This window comes from Schistocerca cancellata, chromosome 8 (genome assembly GCF_023864275.1).
Source record: "Schistocerca cancellata isolate TAMUIC-IGC-003103 chromosome 8, iqSchCanc2.1, whole genome shotgun sequence".
Classification (NCBI taxonomy): domain Eukaryota; kingdom Metazoa; phylum Arthropoda; class Insecta; order Orthoptera; family Acrididae; genus Schistocerca; species Schistocerca cancellata.
Window position 1 is genome coordinate 59697323 of NC_064633.1, and position 24834 is coordinate 59722156.

Below are 24834 nucleotides of genomic sequence, written 5' to 3' on the forward strand. Positions count from 1 at the left end.
CTGAAGATGTTTCGTTTCTCAAAGTAATTTAGCTTAGTTTCTGAAAGTTTCCCACTGCAGCAGATGGTGATGTGCGCGGAAACATGCTGATGGGCTACATATGCGGAAACATAAGGAACGGTGTTCATGCAGGCACGTTCCACAATACCCACATGCACACACGAAGCCAGCGTGGCGTTTCGCTGACGGGATTTTGAATTACCATGTCATGAAATTATTTTCTCGTTTTTAAAGAATCGGACACCCATAAATTTGTCGATAATGGATGAGATTAGCTGCACGCAAGAAACCAGAGGTGATGACAGATACTTACTTGGTGCTCGTAGCAAACAGTCTGCTACGACATCAGGCATTCGCAAACCCTATATGTGCTGCTGCAAGGAATTCAGAACAGAATTCGTCATTTCCCGTTTTAAGTGTCGCATGATTTTACACGAGCACTCTACATATTTCCTAATTAGACTGAGAGCTATTTCAAGTTTGTCGACGATTACATATGCAGCAAAGCATGGTATCATGTGGAGGATCATGATTACATTCGCTAGGAACGGATTGGGCAATCAGAGAATAGGTAAACATGTGGTGAGGAAATAAGGCACGTGCACCGAATTACATTTGTCAGCCTTGAGTATACTTTCTCAGGCCTACCGTGATAAATGATTCACAAATATACGTGACACTGATGAGCCAAAACATTATGTCTACCTGCCTAATATCTTGTTTGTCCATCCTTGGAACGAAATACGTCACTGAATCTGCGTATCAGGAATCTGACCGTTTGTTGGTATGATTGTCGAAGTATATGGCATTAGACGTCTACGCATAGGTCGTGTAATTCGCGTAAATAACGGGCCGCTCATTTAATTGCGCGGGGGTGGTGCCAGATAGCGGAACAGGTGGGGTCCATAGGATTCACATCAGGTGAGTTTGGTCGCAGAGACATTAACGTGAGTTCACTATAATGATAGTCAAACAACTGGAGCACGGTTCTGGCTCCGATACACGGACAATTGTGCTGCTGACAGATGGCATGATAGATGACATCGCATCAAGCATGAAGGGATGCAGGTGGTTCGCAGCTGTCAACGTGCCTTCGATTGCTACCACAGGCCCCACGCAAGCGCAGGAGAATGTCTCCCAGAGCGTAATACTGCTCCCACCAGCTTGCGTCCGTCGCGTGCTGTACGTTCCGAGCCACAGTTCACCTCCATGGCGGAGTTTGTGGAGACGACCATCGACCTAGTGTAATAAAAATGTGATTCACCCGAAGAGCAGAAAATGGTTCAAATGGTTCTGAGCACTATGGGACTCAACATCTGGGGTCATCAGTCCCCTAGAACTTAGAACTACTTAAACCTAACTAACCTAAGGACATCACACACACCCATGCCCTAGGCAGGATTCGAACCTGCGACCGTAGCGGTCACACGGTTCCAGACTGAAGCTCCTAGAACCGCTCGGCCACATCGGCCGGCGAAGAGCAGACACTTTTCCATTGATCGACGGCGAATCCCGATGGTCCCGTGGCCACTGCAGTCGTAATTGACGATTTTGGGTTACCGTGTGAACACGTAAGGGTGGTCTACTGCGGAGCTCCATACTCAGCATGAACGGTGTGCCCCGAAACTCTTGTGCGTTGACCAGCATTGCGCTCTTTCGGCAGGAATGCCACAGATCATCATCTATCCTACAGGGTGATTCAAAAAGAATACCACAACTTTAAAAATGTGTATTTAATGAAAGAAACATAATATAAACTTCTGTTATACATCATTACAAAGAGTATTTAAAAAGGTTTTTTTTTCACTCAAAAACAAGTTCAGAGATGTTCAATATGGCCCCCTCCAGACACTCGAGCAATATCAACCCGATACTCCAACTCGTTCCACACTCTCTGTAGCATATCAGTTTGGATAGCTGCTGTTATTTCTCGTTTCAAATCATCAATGGTAGCTGGGAGAGGTGGCTGAAACACCATATCCTTAACATACCCCCATAAGAAAAAATCGCAGGGGGTAAGATCAGGGCTTCTTGGAGGCCAGTGATGAAGTGCTCTGTCACGGGCTGCCTGGCGGCCGATCCAGAACTTTTCCCTTTGCACAAACACCCATTCTCTGTAAACTGTTTATACCAACGTTTAATACACCACCTATCAGGAGGTTTAACACCATACTTCGTTCGAAATTCACGCTGAACAACTGTCGTCGGTTCACTTCTCCCGTACTCAATAACACAAAAAGCTTTCTGTTGAGCGGTCGCCATCTTAGCATCAACTGACGCTGACGCCTAGTCAACAGAGCCTCAAGCGAACAAATGTTCAACTAAATGAAACTTTATAGCTCCCTTAATTCGCCGACAGATAGTGCTTAGCTCTGCCTTTTGTCGTTGAGGAGTTTTAAATTCCTAAAGTTGTGGTATTCTTTTTGAATCACCCTGTATTTTACGGAGCAGACAAGCCTCCGAACCCCACGTTCTGTGAAGAGTTGTGAACGTCCAACCGTTTAGCGCCTACTGGTAGTTTCACTGTCCTACCTCTTTTCGTAGATGCTTGAGACAGTAACACGTTAACACTCGACCAGCGTCATCGTTTTTGAGATACTCGTTCACAGGGCTCTGCGTAATAATTATTTGGCCTTTGTTAAAGTCGCTCTTCCCCATGGGTTTCCCCACTTGTAGCCCATGTCTTCGCTAGGGTTGTCCCTCGTCCGTGTCTGCTCCGCCTACATACTTTTGTTACCACGTCACGTGCCTGTAACACCAACAGGGGGGCATTAAACGTCGCGGTGGGCAGTGGTCATTATGTTCTGGCTCCGTAGTACATGTGTAGCACGGTATTAGTACAGAGTGAGACACACCAGCAGTGCAAATGTGTGATTTATTTACATAATGTAAGCATATGGTTCAAATGGCTCTGAGCACTATGCGACTTAACTTCTGAGGTCATCAGTCGCCTAGAACTTAGAACTAATTAAACCTAGCTAACCTAAGGACATCACACACATCCATGCCCGAGGCAGGATTCGAACCTGCGACCGTAGTGGTCACGCGGTTCCAGACTGAAGCGCCTTTAACCGCACGGCCACACCGGCTGGCAATGTAAGCATATTTTGAAACGTGGGTCATGCGTCAGTTATGAGTATTCGATTGCTTCCCACGCATTGAGCATACAACATGGTATATTAATTATTATTACATTCAGTCACATATCAATACACACTAATATTCTAAAAGAGGTGTAGGATTGCTTGTTTTCAGGTTTTGTTGTGCCATGACATACAGAAGTTCAACGATCTTTGTATCGACGGCAGTTATGTAAATGTAACAATGTTTGGCATGTGATTGGCAGTTGGCTTTCGTTGGTCAACAAAGCTCTGTGAGATCTTTAAGCGCCACCGGTAATTATGAACGTTATACCACGTTGGAGAGTGGTATAACTGCTTTCATTATATTATTAACTGTGTCTAAAGATACATTAATAATAAGGTATGTCATACTACATATAAATATAGACAGATTTCTGTTACATTAAAAAAAAGGTTCAAATGGCTCTGAGCACTATGGGACTTAACAACTGTGGTCATCAGTCCCCTAGAACTTAGAACTACTTAAACCTAACTAACCTAAGGACATCACACACATCCATGCCCGAGGCAGGATTCGAACCTGCGACCGGAGCGGTCACACGGTTCCAGACTGAAGCGCCTAGAACCGCACGGCCACAATTAATATGTGTAATAATGCGATGTAACAATTTGTGTTTCCCTTGTTGTATACATCCTGGCAATGGGATCATGTCGTCCCGAAACATGTTGCGTTGGGTACAACACACATATGCACAACTAGTGCATCTTAATGTGTACTTATAACTTCGAATACTTCCTTAAAGTTTTTGCTGTGAGTCTGTGGCGGCTCCTCTGAAGCTATTGTTGACTCGTCTAGCCAGTGTGACAACCACTTAAAATATAAGATTGAAGACTTTTTGAACAACAGTACAAACTAAGTAAGTGGATGAAGTAGACTTTCACGTCCGACGATAACAAAGGTCTTACCTCGAGAAGATCAGCAGATATGTGGGTGACGTGGTGGCCCCTGCGCAGCAGAGACTCTATTATCTTATTTATTGGGAAGGCGTGACTTATTGACGGCGAAGTTTGTATGAAGAGGATTCGGGACGAAAGAGTCCCATGCACAGCGAACAGAAGCCCGAGAACGAAGACAGTGGCTTTCATCTTGCCTGCAAAGAAGAACAGAAAGTGTAAGATGCATTCGCCTGTTGCTTTCATCAACAGATACCCTCTTCAGTACCTGCAGCCTCATTTATTACTTTTGCCAAAGGACCGCCAGGATTGTATCTTTATTTCCGAATTTCCAGTACACATTATATCCTACTTATTGCTGAACATTGAACGTCACGGACGTTTTGCATATGAAAGCTGTCACTCATTGACTACTACATGCTAAATAGTACAGGTTACTAAAAGATCTATATCTCACTTAATATGGCAGCACTCTACCGGAAAATCCTAGGTTTTTGTTGAGTTCCAGGCGCAACGTAATCGCTGGCCAGCACAGAAAAACAGTCCATCTCAGCGAAGTGTTCTAGCTCCGCTTCTCTTCTACACCAAGGACCAACCGCTGACTCCAAATACAAGAAGCATCCTCCATTCTTCAGATGATCTAGCCTTGCTGCACAGAACAACAGCTTGGACGACCTAAGAACCCTATCAGTGTACCGTAATTGGAACGACGTAGGACCAGGAGCTGCTAAGGCACATGCCTTTGCACTCCAACTACGGAACACAGACGTTCGCTTCAACTTCTACACCAATGACCAAAGACCGCATATAATATGGTCTGGAACTCAATTACGCCATTGTGATACTGGAAACTAGGGATAACGCTTGACAGAACTCTTCGAAAAACCACTGCAAGAACTACAAAACTAAAAATCTAGAAGCGAAACGTCTGATTCCTAAGCTGGCACGGTCAAAATGGAGCTCACATTCCCAAAAAAATCTGTGCGCTTTCAAGAGCACTGTGTTTTTCCTCTGCCAAATGTGTCTCTCCGGTATAGCACAGATCATCGTGTACCAGAAGAATGAGTACAGCGCTCAGTGAAACATGCAGGCCAGTTACAGGTTACCTCAAACCGACTCCAACAGACAAACTTTATCACCTTGGTGGAACAGCGTTGCCATCTCTTGGTAAGAATAGACTCTAAGCACTCACCTGTGGCATTACGGTTCATGTCAACGGCTGAGGTTGAGGAAGATTATCTAACAATCTTAGCTGGCCTCCCGAGAAGGCGAAGCTAGAACTGTGGAGGAAGATGAGTGAAATACATCAACACTGCAGATGGACGACATCAGCCGAGCAAGTTACCCTTGGACACAGTGAAAGCTGTATGGTATGGAGGTCGCTAATAAGATGACGATCCAGAATGGAATGATGATAGGACAATATGTACAATGGAGCTTTAATTTTTATGACACTTGCTGTGAATGTGGGCGAGCGAACTGCATATGGTTCCATGCCTTTTGTGCTTAACATCTTGCAAAGAGGATGGTACTATTCATGGCATTTCGACTGCCTTGGAGGTGACGAAGTTCTCAGTATGTACGATACGAGGATACTGTATTTTCCTAGTCAAATTTTTCTGTTTCTGGTTTGTTTTTCTGTCTGTGTATTTGTATATTTCTGACCCGCGAACAAATAATTAATATTATATACATTTTTACGCACGATATTTCAACGACCGCCAGTGATACTACCGGATATTGAAAAACAGCAAATAGATATATGTCCTCAACGAATGCGCTGAGAAAGCTCCTGAAGAAACTGAGTTCATTTGCACTAAATTTAACTTTCAGAAACTGAACACAAAGTTCGGAAAAAAAAGACGAATCAAATGGCTCTGAGCACTATGGGACTTAACATCTAAGGTCATCAGTCCCCTAGAACTTAGAACTACTTAAACCTAACTAACCTAAGGACATCACACACATCCATGGCCGAGGCAGGATTCGAACCTGCGACCGTAGCGATAACGCGATACCAGACTGATGCGCCTGGAACCGCTCGGCCACATCGGCTGGCTCGGGAAACTCCAGCGGGGCTCGACAAGGAAGCACACATAGTTAGATCACAGATACTCAACAGAGCGTAAGGGAGAACACACACGTCTCCAACAAGAAGTACGGTCCGCACATACATAGGTTAGACACTACGCTACCGTGATCAAACCTGAAGCTCTGTACGCAAGTGAAACTTTCATTCACAACACAACAGGCAATTTGGAAAACATCCTGAAGGTCATTGAGGGCAAATCTTTTCCCCGCAAAAGACAAAATTATCAAACATGTCAGCAAACATCAGAAAACTTAGTCTAAATACTACGGACATGTTTATACACACAGAAGTATGACATAGGAAAAATAAAGAACATGCCATGCATTCAACATATCGAAGACGACCTCGATGAATGTGGAATTAATAGAAAAAAAAACTTTCGAGACAAAATGTAAACTGTAGAACGTGATCCAAAAGCTACACAGGAAATATATATAAAAGGCAATGCACTAACAGAGTGACTCACTCACTGATTCATCATCGCCTAGCCCAAACCGCTAACGATAGAAAATTGAAATTTGGAGAGGGTGTGGATCTTACACTGCAGGTATAGTTTATTTGTTCAAAATACCACTCCATAAATGGGTAAAATAGGGTTTTTTGAAAATGTGTCCCTATTAAGGCAATTTTGAAGTTAGAACTACGAAAATTGGTTTCTCAGTCAGAAATAAAAAATGCGTGTTTTAGCACTTCTGGAAATCAAACCACTAAAGCAGTAAAATAATGGGTGAAACTTTTAGTGGAAATAATTCATTACCAAAGGACTACTAAAGCATTTTGAAAGGTACATCTATTTAAACTGGTATTCGACTTATCGATTAGAAATAAAGAAACAGGTCTTACGATGTTTTTGAAAATTCAGCCCCCTAAGGGAGTTAAATATGGGATGAAAAACTGTATGAAATTTTTTCATAATGAAAACATTTTGAAAGCTATACACTCCTGGAAACTGAAATAAGAACACCGTGAATTCATTGTCCCAGGAAGGGGAAACTTTATTGACATATTCCTGGGGTCAGATACATCACATGATCACACTGACAGAACCACAGGCTCATAGACACAGGCAACAGAGCATGCACAATGTCGGCACTAGTACAGTGTATATCCACCTTTCGCAGCAATGCAGGCTGCTATTCTCCCATGGAGACGATCGTAGAGATGCTGGATGTAGTCCTGTGGAACGGCTTGCCATGCCATTTCCACCTGGCGCCTCAGTTGGACCAGCGTTCGTGCTGGACGTGCAGACCGCGTGAGACGACGCTTCATCCAATCCCAAACATGCTCAATGGGGACAGATCCGGAGATCTTGCTAGCCAGGGTAGTTGACTTACACCTTCTAGAGCACGTTGGATGGCACGGGATACATGTGGACGTGCATTGTCCTGTTGGAACAACAAGTTCCCTTGCCGGTCTAGGAATGGTAGAACGATGGGTTCGATGACGGTTTGGATGTACCGTGCACTATTCAGTGTCCCCTCGACGATCACCAGTGGTGTACGGCCAGTGTAGGAGATCGCTCCCCACACCATGATTCCGGGTGTTGGCCCTGTGTGCCTCGGTCGTATGCAGTCCTGATTGTGGCGCTCACCTGCACGGCGCCAAACACGCATACGACCATCATTGGCACCAAGGCAGAAGCGACTCTCATCGCTGAAGACGACACGTCTCCATTCGTCCCTCCATTCACGCCTGTCGCGACACCACTGGAGGCGGGCTGCACGATGTTGGGGCGTGAGCGGAAGACGGCCTAACGGTGTGCGGGACCGTAGCCCAGCTTCATGGAGACGGTTGCGAATGGTCCTCGCCGATACCCCAGGAGCAACAGTGTCCCTAATTTGCTGGGAAGTGGCGGTGCGGTCCCCTACGGCACTGCGTAGGATCCTACGGTCTTGGCGTGCATCCGTGCGTCGCTGCGGTCCGGTCCCAGGTCGACAGGCACGTGCACGTTCCGCCGACCACTGGCGACAACATCGATGTACTGTGGAGACCTGACGCCCCACGTGTTGAGCAATTCGGCGGTACGTCCACCCGGCCTCCCGCATGCCCACTATACGCCCTCGCTCAAAGTCCGTCAACTGCACATACGGTTCACGTCCACGCTGTCGCGGCATGCTACCAGTGTTAAAGACTGCGATGGAGCTCCGTATGCCACGGCAAACTGGCTGACACTGACGGCGGCGGTGCACAAATGCTGCGCAGCTAGCGCCATTCGACGGCCAACACCGCGGTTCCTGGTGTGTCCGCTGTGCCGTGCGTGTGATCATTGCTTGTACAGCCCTCTCGCAGTGTCCGGAGCAAGTATGGTGGGTCTGACACACCGGTGTCAATGTGTTCTTTTTTCCATTTCCAGGAGTGTATTTATGAAAACTTCTATTTGGATTCTCTGTTAGAAAAATTTGTGTTGCACCGTTTTTGGGAAAACCACAAAGAGGGTGAAATAGAGGATGAAAGTTATTAAGAAAATATTTCGTTCTATCAAAACAATACAAGCACTAAATATATGAAAATTGCTATTTCACTTCTCGGTTAGATGGAAAGAAATATGTGTTAGTGGACGAAAGTTCCTACAGAAATATCACCACAAGAACGTAAAAGGGGCGATTAACAAAAAACTTCCACTCCAACTACCAGAATCGCTTTGTGGTCAGAAGTCCATTCGGAAAATACCATCCTTCTGCGGCCTTAATTAGCGTGTAACGTTTAGAAGCAGTGCAATTTATGATCAACATTAAAATTTGATTAAAGAAAAAGAATAAAATCTGTGCAGATCATACGGACTAAGTGAACGAAGCAGCCGTCACTAAGCTAGTATGTAATATGCCTAAAACTGTAATTTGTGATGCAAATACATGGTGTTACGCAGGTTAAAATGTGTTAAAGTCATATGTTGGGGTCACTTTCTCAATTTCACAACAGAAAAAAAAACCGTTCGCACACCAACAGCGAACAACCTTCACCGACTTGTTTGTGCAGTTGGGGATGTAGCTGTTGGGATAACATTTTATAAGACCCTGGTAAATTCTTGCATTGGACTAACAGGTCATTCAGTCATGTGCTAAGGTTGTAAGTAGGCTGTTTATGTTTTCTTATTGGCAACGTTACGTAGCGCTCTGTATGAAAAATCACTGGCTGTGCTGTGCGCAGTCTGTGGGTAGTTTGCATTGTTGTCTGCCATTGTAGTGTTGGGCAGCTGGATGTTAACAGCGCGTAGCGTTGCACAGTTGGAGGTGAGCCGCCAGCAGTGGTGGATGTGGGGAGAGAGATGACGGAGCTTTGAAATTTGTAAGACTGGATGTCATGAACTGCTATATATATTATGACTATTAAGGTAAATACATTGTTTGTTCTCTATTAAAATCTTTCATTTGCTAACTATGCCTACTAGTAGTTAGTGCCTTCCGTAGTTTGAATTTTTTATTCAGCTGGCAGTAGTGGTGCTCGCTGTATTGCAGTAGTTCGAGTAACGAAGATTTTTGGTGAGGTAAGTGATTTGTGAAACGTACAGGTTAATGTTAGTCAGGGCCATTCCTTTGTAGGGATTTCTGAAAGTCAGATTGCGTTGCGCTAAAAAATATTGTGTGTCAGTTTAAGCACAGTCTAGTATAATTTTTCAAAGGGGACGTTTCAAGGTGTACGTCTATCAGCTCAAGTCGGAGGTAATGAGGAGGTACTTCAGCAGCTACTAGAGAGAATGGTCTGACAACGTCTTCAATGTGCAAAGTCTTGAAATCTCTTTCAGAACCTATGACGAAACTTTTCAAGTACTGAAACGAAGATGGACACGTCTGGTCGAGAAATGAGTGAACTGAGTTATGAGAATTGTTCCATATGATGAACTTGAAGCTGAGTTTCACACAGAATTAACTTTCGTTTCACAGAATCAATTTTGTCTGCCATATCTTTTAGCGAATCATTCTCCCCTTGCATTAAAACATTTGGTGAAATCAAACAATTGGTGATGCCGACCATAAAATATTTTGTCACTTCTGTATTTTACCTTGAGTTTTTTCCCTAATCACATCGTCTTCATGCCTGGTGCTGTAACGATGTTCCAGTGACTCTTTTCCCAGCTCATTTCTGCACCATGGAAGCATAAGAAGTGGCAAAAACAAAGGGTTTCGTCGCCTTATATTCTTTTTTGGCTTTGGGATAGGTGGTCCACTTGGGCACTTTTATTTCCTGTATTTTGTGTTCCTCGGCAGAAACAAGGCAGTATTGGTTCCAGATTGTGTGATTCCTACAGCAGTTGATGCAGATTGCTGGAGATCAGCAGCCTGCCACAGTGTCGTTGGCTGCGTTTCTGCATTTCGCACAGGTCGCTTCACTGCCGCAACTCTTGGTTGTATGGCCAAAACGTTGACATTTATAGCACTGTACAGGGTTTGGTACGTAAGGCCTAATTTAAAGTCGAAGCCTGGCATAACATGTTCGGGCAGTGTTGGACAACTGAGTGTGACAATGAAAGTGGCAGCTTCTGCATTATGCATTCACGTTCGTTGCCCCACATCCACTATCCCCTTGGATGCCCATTCTTGTTTCAGCTCCGCTCCGTCCAAGTCCATGATATCACAGTTCCTGAGCACATTTTTGCTTGAGCTGAGAGAAGTGTGGATCTCAACAACGATATTATATTCACGTTTGTGTGATTTCTTAACAAATTCAACCTGCTTTGACCAGTCAGTTTCGACCAACAAGAAACCTTATGTAAACGTTTGATAGGTGCCAGCAAGTCCTTCCAAGCCTTTATGGATATAGAAGGGGGACTCTTTTTCAGACCTGCACTCCTTCCTCTTAATTATCAGAAACACATCTTGATTTACGACTCCTTTAATTCTGTTACTAAAGTCTGACTGACTGTGATAATTAGGTGGGATACCTTCCTTCATTCGCTTGGATGATTGGGTGTGAGTACTCCTAAGCCATACTCCCATCATGCTGAGAGGAAAAGGAGATTTCGAGGGTTCCATCTTGGTCTCATGAGCAACGTGCAAAATAAGGGTCCACTCATACAGATCCCCATATGCCTGAGTAAGCCTTATACAACTGAGGTGCGGCAGAAGTTGCCCACTAATGACTGCTCCACCTCAACAGCCTTGTACCCGATAGATACGCAGCGCACCTTGAGGGTGAGTGGTTTTTTTATAGTGTTTTTTTTTTCGTCCTCGCGATCCGGGCAATCGAGCCAAGATCCCCATTCCCTATGACACACAATGTTTCACCTCAGCGCCGCATGGTGGTCCTTGAACCATGGCCAGAGCTTACAGTGACAGAGTACTGGTGACACATCCCAGTCCCCAGCTCAAGAACCCCACGGTCAAGCCTGCAGCAAGTAAGGAATTTGGGTCCCTGAGGGGTTCTATTAGGGACAGATCTGGGGATGTTGATGGCCACAGGAATACCTTAACATCTTGCAGACAGAAGTGAGAACGAGCATTTTCCTGTGCACATGAGAAGTAACACACGAACGCAGAAAGTCGTATGTGATGGCTCCCCACATCATGACAGTTGGAGTATCAGCGCTGCGGCTCTCAAAAACACTGAAATGTCGCCGCCATACTAGCTGACGATGGACAATCAGGGAGGCGCAGAACCGCGATTCATCGCTGAACACAATGCGACCTCACTCATCAGGAGTCCGCGTTTCCAGTCATGGGACAGCTATAAGAGGAGTCTTCTGTGTTGTGACGTAAACGTCAGCCTACTGATGGGACAGTAATCCCCTGATCTGGTTGTTCCCAGTCTCTGACCAATGGTATTTACTCTCGGCTGGCAGGCGCAAGTGTTGAGGGTTATGATATGTTTGGTACACATATAGGGGATCACCGCCTGTGGTGGCCACGCGATGTCGACTGGAATCTTGACGACGAACACGCCTGGCCTCACATCCCATGGAGTCCAATGTTGCTCGGGCCACTGTGACACCTGGACTCCCCATAAATCTGGATACTGTACGTTCCGACGAAATGGAGACCCACAAAGAGGCCCATTTCAAATTCTGCCTGTCCTTCACAGTGATCACTCAACACCTGGCACTGTTCACACCCCTTATGTACTCTACTAGTCTTGGTAGTAACATGAAACGCGAACAACAATAATACGCTCTTGTGGCTCTTCTACTCTTCACAAAAATCGCAACTCATAAAATAATCTCGCCAGTCGCGTGCACCCCTCGAAGTTACAAAGACATCCAGCCATGTCTTCTGGTTGCTTCGCGTTTTTGTCGGACCGCGTACCTCTATGACGTTTTGTAAATTAGGTCACCTGGAAAATTAAAAACAAAGAAAAAAACTGGAGTACCTCACAAACAAGGCTCATCACGGCCGACTACATCCAATCGTCCGTTCAAAATGGTTCAAATGGCACTGAGCAATATGGGTCATCAGTCCCCTACAACTTAGAACTACTTAAACCTAACTAACCTAAAGACATCACACACATCCATGCCCGAGGCAGGATTCGAAACTGCGACCGTAGCGGTCGCGCGGTTACAGACTGAAGCGCCTTGAACCGCTCGGCCAATTCGGCCGGCTCAATCGTCCGTGACAGTAACTATCTGATACGAAAGTCACTCAGTGTCAAGACCGTCATCATGCCACAACCACTAGTTCGCCGTGTACGGATTACGATGCGCTTTAATGGTGTAGTTTCGGTTTACAGGCGAGTTACAGACTTCATTTTTATACACGATGTATCGACGGCGCTGCAGTCGTCTTCTCGATGTGCTGCGAGTTGTACTCTTGTGTGTACTCGTTGCCAGGACTACAACCAGACTGCGAAAAATTGTTGACTGGAAACGGGGTAGCAACGAAAGAGTGAAATGTCAGAATGTAAGTAAGTAGAAAAGAAATGTCTGAAATAGTTTTATTGGAAAGAATGCAACTTATGAGATCTCCACATCATTTGTAAAGTCTGACAGAAGAAGTATTTGAAAAGTATTATAAGTTTAAAAGCTTTTTGTTTTTATAAAAAAGGAGCCAATTGGACCAGACCGACCGTCGTGTCACCCATTAGCCAATGGCGTCCTGTGGAGGCCTTATGGAGGGGACGGGAACGACACATCGCCTCCCGGACGTTGTTAGATTAGCAGACATGGTGCCACTACTGTTCGGTTAAGTAGCTCCTCACTTTGCATCACAGGGTGAGAGTACTCCAACCAGGAAAACATAAAAAAAAATGGTTCAAATGGCTCTGAGCACTATGGGACTTAACATCTGTGGTCATCAGTCCCCTAGAACTTAGAACTACTTAAACCTAACTAACCTAAGGACATCACACACATCCATGCCCGAGGCAGGATTCGAACCTGCGACCGTAGCAGTCGCCAGGAAAACATCCCTGGCAGTAAGGGGAATCAAATCCGGGTCCTCCGCATGGCCAGTCAGACACATTGTCGAATTGGCTGGGGAGGCGCACTTAGAAGTAAAGAAAACATATCAACGAAAATGTTAGTAAAGATGTAAGCGTCATTGGTCATTTCTAAGGAACCACGGAATGGCCACAGCTTCACCTCATTTGTTTCTGAGCAGTAACTAAGAATGCAGTATTGACGTCACTAACCCAGCGAGATGTAAAATCCCTGCATTTTACTTCGAAAAAGTCGACCTTGGCAGATAGATTCTTTCTTTTTTTCAGCACACTATTTGTTGGTCAGTAGAAGGTACTGAATATTTCCTAGGATGGGAAGGTCGTGCAGATTAAACGTGAAAATTACACGATATTTTTTATTTCATAATGCTGCACAATATACAGTTAAATTACGATGATTACAACTTACATAAGGTTGTGGTGGTTCTTTTTGAGCAACTGCCAATCGTTTGTCACATACGGCTTTCCTTGAATTCTTAGTTCAGTAGTCTTCTATATATTTCTAATCTTGCCTTTTCTTTCGATCATAAAACGCTGCACACAAAAGATTCACGGAAGCAAATAAAGTGTGTTACTGCTTTTTGCTTGTAGCAAAGCGAACGAGAAGCACGACGTAACGTGTTTACCACTGCAGCTGACTCTCTCTGTACATTCAGCGCTCCTCCTGTCGCGAACAAAGGACCGTTACACACTGATAAATCTAATGGAGTACTAGTACTTGCCACCTGTCTCAAGCTATTACCGACGGTACAACCAGTTTAGGCCCTTTCAGCGTTTCCAGTCCCCAACTGTTGGTGTGACGTCACGGTTTGTGGCCGAGTTCGACTCCCGGCGCCCCCTACGCCCATCGAAGCTCATTTGTTTTTCAGAGCCGGTACTGATATTCCGTGAAACGCAAATTCCCTTACCACTTTCCAGCTCTAACGGATGCGATGGCCGGCGAAATCTCAATGAACTGAGTGTCGAATCCCATGCCTGGTTTAAAATGAAACCAGTGGCTCAGTTAATCAAGTTCTGAAACATCCTTCATTCGGTAGAGTCCGTAATTCAGTTGTCCCAGACACGTGACGTCAGCATCACAGTAATGTTCTCATGGGATTTCGTTCCATTATTATATTCGAGGCAGTGCTGGCACGAACAGATTTGCTTGGTTGTTTCAATCGAATATGTCGCTCATGTTCCTTGCACCTCTTCCCCCCTACTGTAATAATCTGTCCCACGTAAGTCATGCAATATCCGCGTGAAATAAGGTACACATCCAGCTTTCTAAGATGTAGATTGCCTTTAAAATTAAAAAGCTGCTCATTACTGGCGGAAAATTCGCATCAAGTGCGTTTTGCACCCGTCTACGAAGATCCCAGATGCATTCAATCCGTACATGAACCAATGAGCAATTTAAAAAGGGAATTAAAGTTCAAGGACCTGAAATAGAAACTTTGAGGCTTGCCGACGACACTGGAATTCCGTCAGAAAAGGCTTAGAAGACAAGTTGATCGACGGATAGTTTTAAAAGAAGTTAAAAGATAAACATCAATAAAAGTGAAACACGGTATTGGGATGTGGTCAGATTAAATCAGGCGATGCTCCTGGGAATTAGATTAGAAACAAGACACTGAAAGTAGTAGCTTAGTTTTGCTATTTGGACAGCAAAGTAACGAATAATGGTTTAAGTACAGAGGATATGAAATGTAACCTGGCTGTGCCAAGAAAAACGTTTCCGAAAAAGAGAAATTTGATTAACAGCAAACACAAATTGATGACAAAAAAAGAAGCTTTTCAAATGTGGTTGTGTGGTTCAGGAGAAGATTAGATGTGTAGATCGAAAGACTAATGAGGAACAAGTGAACAGAACTGGTGAAAAAAGAAATTTATTGTACAACCAGACTAAAAGAAGGGAGACGTTCAGAGTATACAAGAGACATTACGAAGTGGAGGGGGAAAGGTAAAACTTATACAGGGAGACCAAGAGATGAAGACAATAATCAGATTCAGAAGGAAGAAAAGCTTCATCAAAAATGTTTCCGGACTGAACACCACGACAACGACAAATTCAACTACACGAACTGAACCATACATAAGACAATGTTGTCTTTAGTCCGAAGAATAGTTTGATGCAGGTCTCGATGCTATTCTATACTGTGCAAGCCTCTTCATCTTCGAACAACTACTGCAACCCACACAAAAGTTTTCTGGGTATGGTACCGCGTCATAATGTATAAAACTACTGTTGCTTGGGAAGAACCAACGCCCTTCTTCTGGGTCTAGACCTAGAAGAAGGCCGCTGCAACCGTGGCTGAAAGTGTTTCTTTTTTTCTTTTTCTTTTTTTTCCCCTCCAGCAACATCCTAATGAATCTGCCTAACGTATTCATCTCTTGGTCTCCCTCTACGATTTTTACTACACCACCCCTCCCCACCCACACGTCCCTCCACTACTGAATTTGTGGCCTTTTGACGTCTCAGAGGGCATCCTAAAAATCGATTTCTTCTTCTTGTCAGGTTATGACACAAATTCCAGTTATATTACTCCACAGTTTTATTCAGTACCTCATTAGTTACATAATCTACTCATCTAACCTTCAGCATTCTTCTGATGGTTCAAATGGCTCTGAGCACTGTGGGACTTAACATCTTAGGTCATCAGTCCCCTAGAACTTAGAACTACTTAAACCTAACTAACCTAAGGATATCACACACATCCATGCCCGAGGCAGGATTCGAACCTGCGACCGTAGCCGTCGCGCGGTTCCAGACTGAAGCGCCTAGAACCGCTTGGCCACACCGGCCGGCGCATTCTTTTGTACCACCGTATCTGAAAGGCTTCTTTTCTGTTCGTGTCTAAACTGTTTATTGTTTATGTTTCACTTCCACACATGGCTACACGCCATACAAATACTTTCAGAGAAGACTGCTTATCTATATTCGATGTTCACAAATTTCTCTTCTTCAGAAACACTTTTCTTGCCATTGCGCGTATACATTTTACATCTTCTCTGATTAGGCTATAGTCAGTTACCTCTACGGTCGCAGGTTCGAATCCTGCCTTGGGCATGGATGTGTGTGATGTCCTTAGATTAGTTAGGTTTAAGCAGTTCTAAGTTCTAGGGTACTGATGACCTCAGATGTTAAGTCCCATATTGCTCAGAGCCATTTGAACTATTTATAGTTAGTTATTTTGCTGCCCAAATAACAAACCTCTAATTCCCTCTGCATCAAGTAATTTAATTCGGCTAAATTTCATTATTCTTGTTTTGCTTTTCTTATATCCTCCTATATACATGAAGTCCGTTGAGCTGCTCTTCCAAGTTCTTTGCTGTCTCTGGTAGAATTATAAGGTCGTCGGCAAACCTCAACGTTTTTATTTCTTCTCCCAGAACTTTAATTCCTACTCCAAATTGTTCTTTGGTTTCCTTTACTGCTCGCTCAACGTACAGAGTGAACAACACTGAGAACAGACTACAACCGTGTCTCAATCCATTCTAAACCACTACTTTTCTTTCGTCCCCTTCGACTCTTGTAAGTGCTGTATTATTTCTGTACAAGCTGTAAATAGCATTTTGCTTCCTATACTTTAGCCGTGCAACATTCAGAACTTCAAAGAGTGTGCTCCAGACAACATTATCAAAAGCTATTATCCATTGCTCTTATGTTGAAAGTAAACGAGTAAGTGGTAGCTTTCGATGTAGGTGCCGCTACATGAAGTATTTGCTTAGGTTTTCTATCGGTTTTCCTGAGCTATCTCTTTCAACCGAACGGATTCTGATGATTAAGCTAATTACAGCGTACACAGAAGCGCTTCATGGAACGGAACAAACCACACATCAAAAGAAGATCTGCATTAGCTCGGCTGCGAGAGTCCGGAACCTGTGCAGAAAATTGGAATAGAGACCGAGATAAACATCGTTTGCGGCCTTTCTGTTGCTCATGAAAACCACACGTTGCGTGTTTACCACCATACATCGAGACCTTCAGAGGTGTTGGTCCAGACTGGTGTACACACCGGTACCTCTAATACCCTGTAGCACGTCCTCTTGCATTGCTGCATGCCTGTGTTTTTCGTGGCATACTATGCACAAGTTCAGAAGGCACTGGTCACGTGGGTGGTGGGTCACGTCGTCCATAAACAGCCCTTTTCAAGCTATCCCTGGCATGTTCAATAGGGTTCATGTCTGGAGAACATGCGGGCCACTCTAGTCGAGCGATGTCGTTATCCTGAAGGAAGTCATTCACGAGATGTGCACGATGGGGGCGCGAATTGTCATCCATGAAGACCAGTGCCCCGCCAATATGCTGCCGACATGGTTGCACTGTCGGTCGGAGGATGGCATTCACGTATAGCACAGATGTTATGGCGCCTTGTACAACCATCAGCGGCGTACGTCGGCCCCACATAATGCCACCCCAAAACACCAGGAAACCTCCACCTTGCTGCACTCGCTGGACAGTGTTCCCTCCAAACGATTGTCTTGTTGAAGGCTTATGCGACACTCATCGGTGTAGAGAACGTGATGCCAATACTGAGCGGTCCATTCAGTATGTTGTTGGGCCCATCTGTACCGAGCTGTATGGTGTCGTGGTTGCAAAAATGGACCTCGCCATGGGCATCGGGAGTGAAGTTGCACATCATGCAGCCTATTTCGCACAGTTTGAGTCGCAACACGACGTCCTGTGGCTGCACGAAAAGCAGTATTCAACATATGGCGTTGCTGTCACCGTTTCTTCGAGCCATATTCCGTAGGTAGCGGTCATCGACTGCAATAGTAGCCCTTGGGCGGCCTGAACGAGGCATGTCGTCGACAATTCCTGCCTCTGTGTATCTCCTCCATGTCCGGACCAACATCGCTTTGGTTCAGTCCGAGACGCCTGGACACTTCCCTTGTTGGGAGCCCTTCCTTGTATATATATATATATATATATATAAGTGCGGACGCTATCGAACCGCGGTATTGACCCTCTAGGCGTAGTTGAACTACAGACAACACGTACCGTGTACCTCCTTCCTGGTGGAATGACTGGTCGGAGCCTCTCCGTCTAATAGGCGCTGCTCGTGCATGGTTGTTTACGTCTTTGGGCGGTTTTAGTGACATCTCTGAACAGTCAAAGGGACTGTGTCTGTGACGCAATATCCACAGTCAACGTCTATCTTCTGGAGTTCTGGGAACCGGAGAAACTAACCTTTTTTTCGATGTGTGTATTTTCAGAGCTAGTTCTCAAGTTCGATTTTGGTTAGTAGCCAAAGATGAGATACTATGTCGAACGCCTTCGCCTTAGACAATCTAGGAAAATGCAGTATCTCTGTTCACCGGCATCCATTGTTGGGAAGATGTCGTGAATGAATAAATCAAGCTAAGGTACATCTGATTTCCTTTTCTTCTCAATCTACAGGCTGATTCAAAAAGAATACCACAACTTTAGGAATTTAAAACCCTGCAACGACAAAAGGCAGAGCTAAGCACAATATGTCGGCGAATTAAGGGAGCTATAAAGTTTCATTTAGTTGTACATTTGTTCGCTTGAGGCGCTGTTGACTAGGCGTCAGCATCAGTTGATGCTAAGATGGCGACCGCTCAACAGAAAGCTTTTTGTGTTATTGAGTACGGCAGAAGTGAATCGACGACAGTTGTTCAGCGTGCATTTCGAACGAAGTATGGTGTTAAACCTCCTGATAGGTGGTGTATTAAACGTTGGTATAAACAGTTTACAGAGAATGGGTGTTTGTGCAAAGGGAAAAGTTCTGGACGGCCGAGAACGAGTGATGAAAATGTAGCACGCATCCAGCAAGCATTTGTTCGCAGCCCAGGAAAATCGACTCGCAGAGCTAGCAGAGAGCTGCAAATTCCACAATCAACTGTATGGAGAGTCCTACGAAAAAGGTTAGTTATGAAACCTTATCGTCTGAAATTGGTTCAAGCACTGTCTGCAGCTGATAAGATTAAAAGAATCGATTTCTGTGATTTCATCCTTGCTCAAATGGAAACAGATGAATCTTTCGTTTCAAAGATTGTGTTTAGTGATGAAGCAACTTTCCACACTAACGGGAAAGTCAACCATCACAATGTCTGTATATGGAGCACTGAGAATCCGCGGGAAACAACTCAGTATGAACGTGACTCGCCTAAGGTGAACGTTTTCTGTGCCATTTCAGCCAATAAAGTTTTTGGTCCCTTTTTCTTCGAAGGTGCTACTGTAACTGGACTACAGTATCTGGAGATGTTAGAGAATTGGCTGTTCCCTCAGCTCAAACAAGAAGCACAACAATTCATATTTCAGCAGGATGGAGCGCCACCACATTGGCACTTATCTGTCCGTAACTACCTGAACGTCAACTACCCGAGGCGATGGATCGGCCGCCAGGCAGCCCGTGACAGAGCACTTCATCACTGGCCTCCAAGAAGCCCTGATCTTACCCCCTGCGATTTTTTCTTATGGGGGTATGTTAAGGATATGTTGTTTCGGCCACCTCTCCCAGCCACCATTGATGATTTGAAACGAGAAATAACAGCAGTTATCCAAACTGTTACGCCTGATATGCTACAGAGAGTGTGGAACGAGTTGGAGTATCGGGTTGATATTGCTCGAGTGTCTGGAGGGGGCCATATTGAACATCTCTGAACTTGTTTTTGACTGAAAAAAAACTTTTTAAATACTCTTTGTAATGATGTATAACAGAAGGTTATGTTTCTTTCATTAAATACACATTTTTAAAGTTGTGGTATTCTTTTTGAATCACCCTGTATAATGATTGTTTGACTGTTTTCCTCCAACAAAGTAATAATTTTTCAGCTTAGAACGCGGTCTGCGCCAACGCGGTCGTCTCTGAACCGGCCACGGGTAAACAGAGGCGACCTTCCGCCTCTGGGACCTGAGCCAGGCACAGCATGTCCCGCGCCCACCCAGCAGGCCGAGTGCTGCTGCTGCTGCTGCTGCCGGTGCACAAGAACCTCCGTCCCGTCTCCTACTGCCCAGTCTCACAGCGTTCTCTCCTACTCTCGCAAGGTTTGCTTTGTGAATTCATATCTTTTCATAACCAGCTCTTTTATTCTTTGGTGAGCAATGTACACTACTGGCCATTAAAATTGCTACACCAAGAAGAATTGCAGATGATAAACGGGTATTCATTGGACAAATACATTGTACTGGAACTGACATGTGATTACACTTTCATGCAATTTGGGTGCATAGATCCTGAGAAATCAGTAGCCAGAATAACCACCTCTGGCCGTAGTAACGGCCTTGATACGCCTGGGCATTGAGTCAAACAGAGCTTGGATGGCGTGTACAGGTACAGCTGCCCATGCAGCTTCAACGCGATACCACAGTTCATCAAGAGTAGTGACTGGCGTATCGTGACGAGCCAGTTGCTCGGCCACCATTGACCAGACGTTTTCAATTTGTGAGAGATCTGGAGAATGTGCTGGCCAGGGCAGCAGTCGAACATTTTCTGTATCCAGTAAGGCCCGTACAGGACCTGCAACATGCGGTCGTGCATTATCCTGCTGAAATGTAGGGCTTCGCAGGGGTCGAATGAAGGGTAGAGCCACGGGTCGTAACACATCTGAAATGTAACGTCGACCGTTCAAAGTGCCGTCAGTGCGCACAAGACGTGACCGAGACGTGTAACCAATGGCACCCCACACCATCACACCGGTTGATACGCCAGTATGGCGATGACGAATACCCGCTTCCTATGTGCGTTTACCGCGATGTCGCCAAACAAGGACGCGACCCTGTAAACAGAACCTGGATTCATCCGAAAAAATGACATTTTCCCATTCGTGCACCCAGGTTCGTCGTTGAGTACACCAACGCAGGCGCTCCTGTCTGTGATGCAGCGTCAAGGGTAGCCGCAGCCATGGTCTCCGGGCTGATAGTCCATGCTGCTGCAAACGTCGTCGAACTGTTCGTGCAGATGGTTGTACTGGCGGAAGTAAAGCTGTGAGGACGGGGCGTGAGTCGTGCTCGGGTAGCTCAGTTGATAGAGCACTTGCTCGCGAAAGGCAAAGGTCCCGAGTTCGAGTTACGGTCCGGCACACAGTTTTAATCTGCCAGGAAGTTCCACATCAGCGCACACTCCGCTGCAGAGTGAAAATCTCATTCTGGCAGATGGTTGTTGCCTTGCATCTGTTGACTCAGGGATCGAGACGTGGCTGCACGATCCGTTACAGCCATGCAGATGCCTGTCATCTTGACTGCTAGTGATACGAGGCCGTTGTGATCCACCACGGCGTTCCGTATTACCCTCCTGAACCCACCGATTCAATATCCTGCTAACAGTCATTGATTCTCCATCAACGCGAGCAGCAATGTCGCGATACGATAAACCGCAATCGCGATAGGCTACAATCTGATCTTTATCAATGCCGGAAACGTGATGGTACGCATTTCACGTCCTTACACGAGGCATCACAACAACGTTTCACCAGGCAACGCCGGTCAACTGCTGTTTGTGTATGAGAAATCGGTTGGAAACTTCCCTCATGTCAGCACGTTGTTGGTGTCACCACCGGCGCCAACCTTGTGTGAATGCTCTGAAAAGCTAACCATTTGCATATCACAGCATCGTCTTCCTGTCGGTTAAATTTCGCGTCTGTAGCACGTCATCTTCGTGGTGTAGCAATTTTAATGGCCAGTAGTGTATATCTTGATGCGTAAGTTCCCGCTGTAGAACCATGCAACATATTCTGACTTTAAACATAACGACGTATCTTCAACAGAATGACCTCGTTCTAGCCAACCGGCGCGCTTTCCGAAAACATCGGTCAGGTGAAAGGCAACTTTTGCTTTTCTCACATAACGTGCTGACAGCCACAGGTCGATGCTATCAAGTAGATGCAGTACTTCTAGATGCCCGAAATGCATGTGTCGCAGTCTACTACATCTACGCTTAGAAACGAAAGCACGATCGTATGTGGCGTCAAGCGATATTTTTGTGACTCGATTGTGGTAGAGAGTATGCAGCATGTTATCATGGACGGAGAGTCGTCGACAGATATAGAAGTAACGTCAGGTGTATCCCAGGGGAGTTGTTGGGATCCATGCTGTTCATGTTATATCTTAATAACCCTGCAGACAATATTAACAGTGTCCTTACACGTTTCACAGCTAATGCCCATCTATAAAGTCTAAAAAATCTACACAAACATCGCACACAGATCGGTAAGTTTTCAAACTGATGCAAAGATTGTCACCTAGCATCAAATGTTCAGGAATTTTATATTACTGACTTCACAAAATGGAAAAAAAAACGTAGCATCGTATGATTACAATTTTCAGTTGGAACCGGCCGACTCATACACACAGGGGAGAGCTTCCTATATTGTATCGGCTCCAAGTTTACAACACTGCTATAAAATTCGTGCCTCTTGTCCTATTCAACGTTTAGTGAGGCCAGCGAGAACTATGTGCTTCTTGGAGCTGTACTGTCCGCTATGAGTTGTGTGTGTTGAGGAGCAGATTGCCTGAAGACAATGATGATTTCGTTGCAGATTTCGTTTAATTGTTTGTGGATGTGCCGAAGTTACAAGGTAAATGGCAACATAATGTTTTATTTATGGGCGAGTATAGACGAGATAATATAGGTTTACAGACGGTCATGAACATGTATTCATTGTGGTTTTGCCTCGGGCATCGATGTGTGTGATGTCCTTAGGTTAGTTAGGTTTAAGTAGTTCTAAGTTCTAGGGGACTGATGACCTCAGTCCCATAGTGCTTGAGCCATTTGAACCATTTGAACCTTGTGGTTTGTTTACGTATGTAAAACTCGTAAAGAGAAAATTTCGACGTTGCTTATAACGTATCACTATACGTTTCCAGTATAGTATGGGTCCAGTTTATGAAACTTGCCCGTATTGTTGGCATTAAAATGCAACATAGGTTTTTAATAATAATAAAAAAAACTGAACGGTGTTAGGGAAAGTTGGGCACAGATGAATTGCATTTAGTTCTAACAGTACCAGTGGTTATAATTAAGGGGCTCCGGAAAGGCTCAAAATCATGAAAATTTCAATTTTTACTTTTTTGCGTTTTCTGAATCTGCAGATTATTACCTTTTAATAGATATATAATTTATTCAATTCCGAAGACTACAACTATTTTTAAATTTTTTTTGAAATGTGTTCTACATGGGCGTGACCCATTGTGGCGCTGTTAAACTGCTGTCAAATGGTGTTATTATTAACGTCCGTGTTCATCAGGTACATTTTAGTGATGTGAGATAAAGTATGTGTTGTGGCTAACCTGTGATGGTTCAATATATATCGCTGGTGTGATTGTCGATTGTTTCATGTTTATTTACTCTGTCGTTATCTCGAAAATATTCGTCATTAATTCTGTTTCTTGAGTCTCTGTTTTGTTGAAGTATAATAATGAGTAAAAGTAAAGTTATTAGAAATCCTCTGAAGGCTTTTAAGAAAAGGAGAAATGTTGGAAAGCCAAAGGTATGTGTTATTACTGTAAATAATAACATTCTAACATGGTACGAGCGATGCTTGCTTTAGACAAGGAACGCCTTCGGGCTGCAGACAGGGCTGTAAAGAGTCTAGAAATACAAGCAAGAGTAAACAGGAGGAGGAACAAGAGGAAGCTGGAGGAGGAGTTTGCAGAGGATGAAGATAATCCATCCTATGGACCTGGAATGCACTAAAAAGTTAATCCAATCTTTGTCGCTCGATTCCCAAAACTTTTATTTTCTCATACTAATTACATGTTTTCTAAGGATCTTCCAAACATATTTGTTTCAAACTTTCAGTAAATGTTACACAGTACCTTCTGCATAATTTAACACAGCCTTTTTCCAAAATACTGTATATTTTTGAATATATAAATAAAAAATTGCAAAAAAATGGTGTGAATTTTCATTACAATACAAAAAAAATCATCTTTAATAACTGAACTAAAATTTTGTAAAATCCCTGTGTTAATTTGTAGCCCATATTCCAATAAATAATTTGTAAAAAGTTCAACTTCCTACCTCAAATACTTTGTGAGGAAAGATGTAATTTATAAGCGTTATTTTAACATTGCAAGTATAGGGCGTTCCGGAGCCCCTTAAACTTTCCTTACTTAACATGTTATGACACGGAAACTAATTACCATGCGAGTACCAAACTTGGACCATTAATGTCTAAAGTGTAGGGTGCATGATTTCCATGCGTCACAGCGCCACCGTCCAGTTCCAATTATGGCCACCAAGTGCTGTGTTCAGTCTCGTGATTCATAATCTCACACACCTGACCAGTCGCAGTGCTATCGCTGAAGTGTCAACAAGAGCTTGGAAGAAAGGAGCAGGGCATCGTTTGTGAAGCTCTATTATCAAAAGAACAGTAATGCTGCTGGTGCAC

The 24834-nt window shown here is 44.4% G+C and overlaps 1 protein-coding gene across 1 annotated transcript in view; it reads right to left on the reverse strand.

The window, feature by feature from the left end:
• Positions 1 to 24834, reverse strand: part of LOC126095253 (UDP-glucosyltransferase 2-like) — a 119065-nt gene that overhangs the window by 69027 nt on the left and 25204 nt on the right. Inside the window, exon 2 of the mRNA XM_049910007.1 lies at positions 4050 to 4234. Within this exon, the coding sequence (XP_049765964.1) occupies positions 4050 to 4229 (180 nt within the window). The 5' untranslated portion in view covers positions 4230 to 4234. The remainder of the gene's footprint in view (positions 1 to 4049; positions 4235 to 24834) is intronic.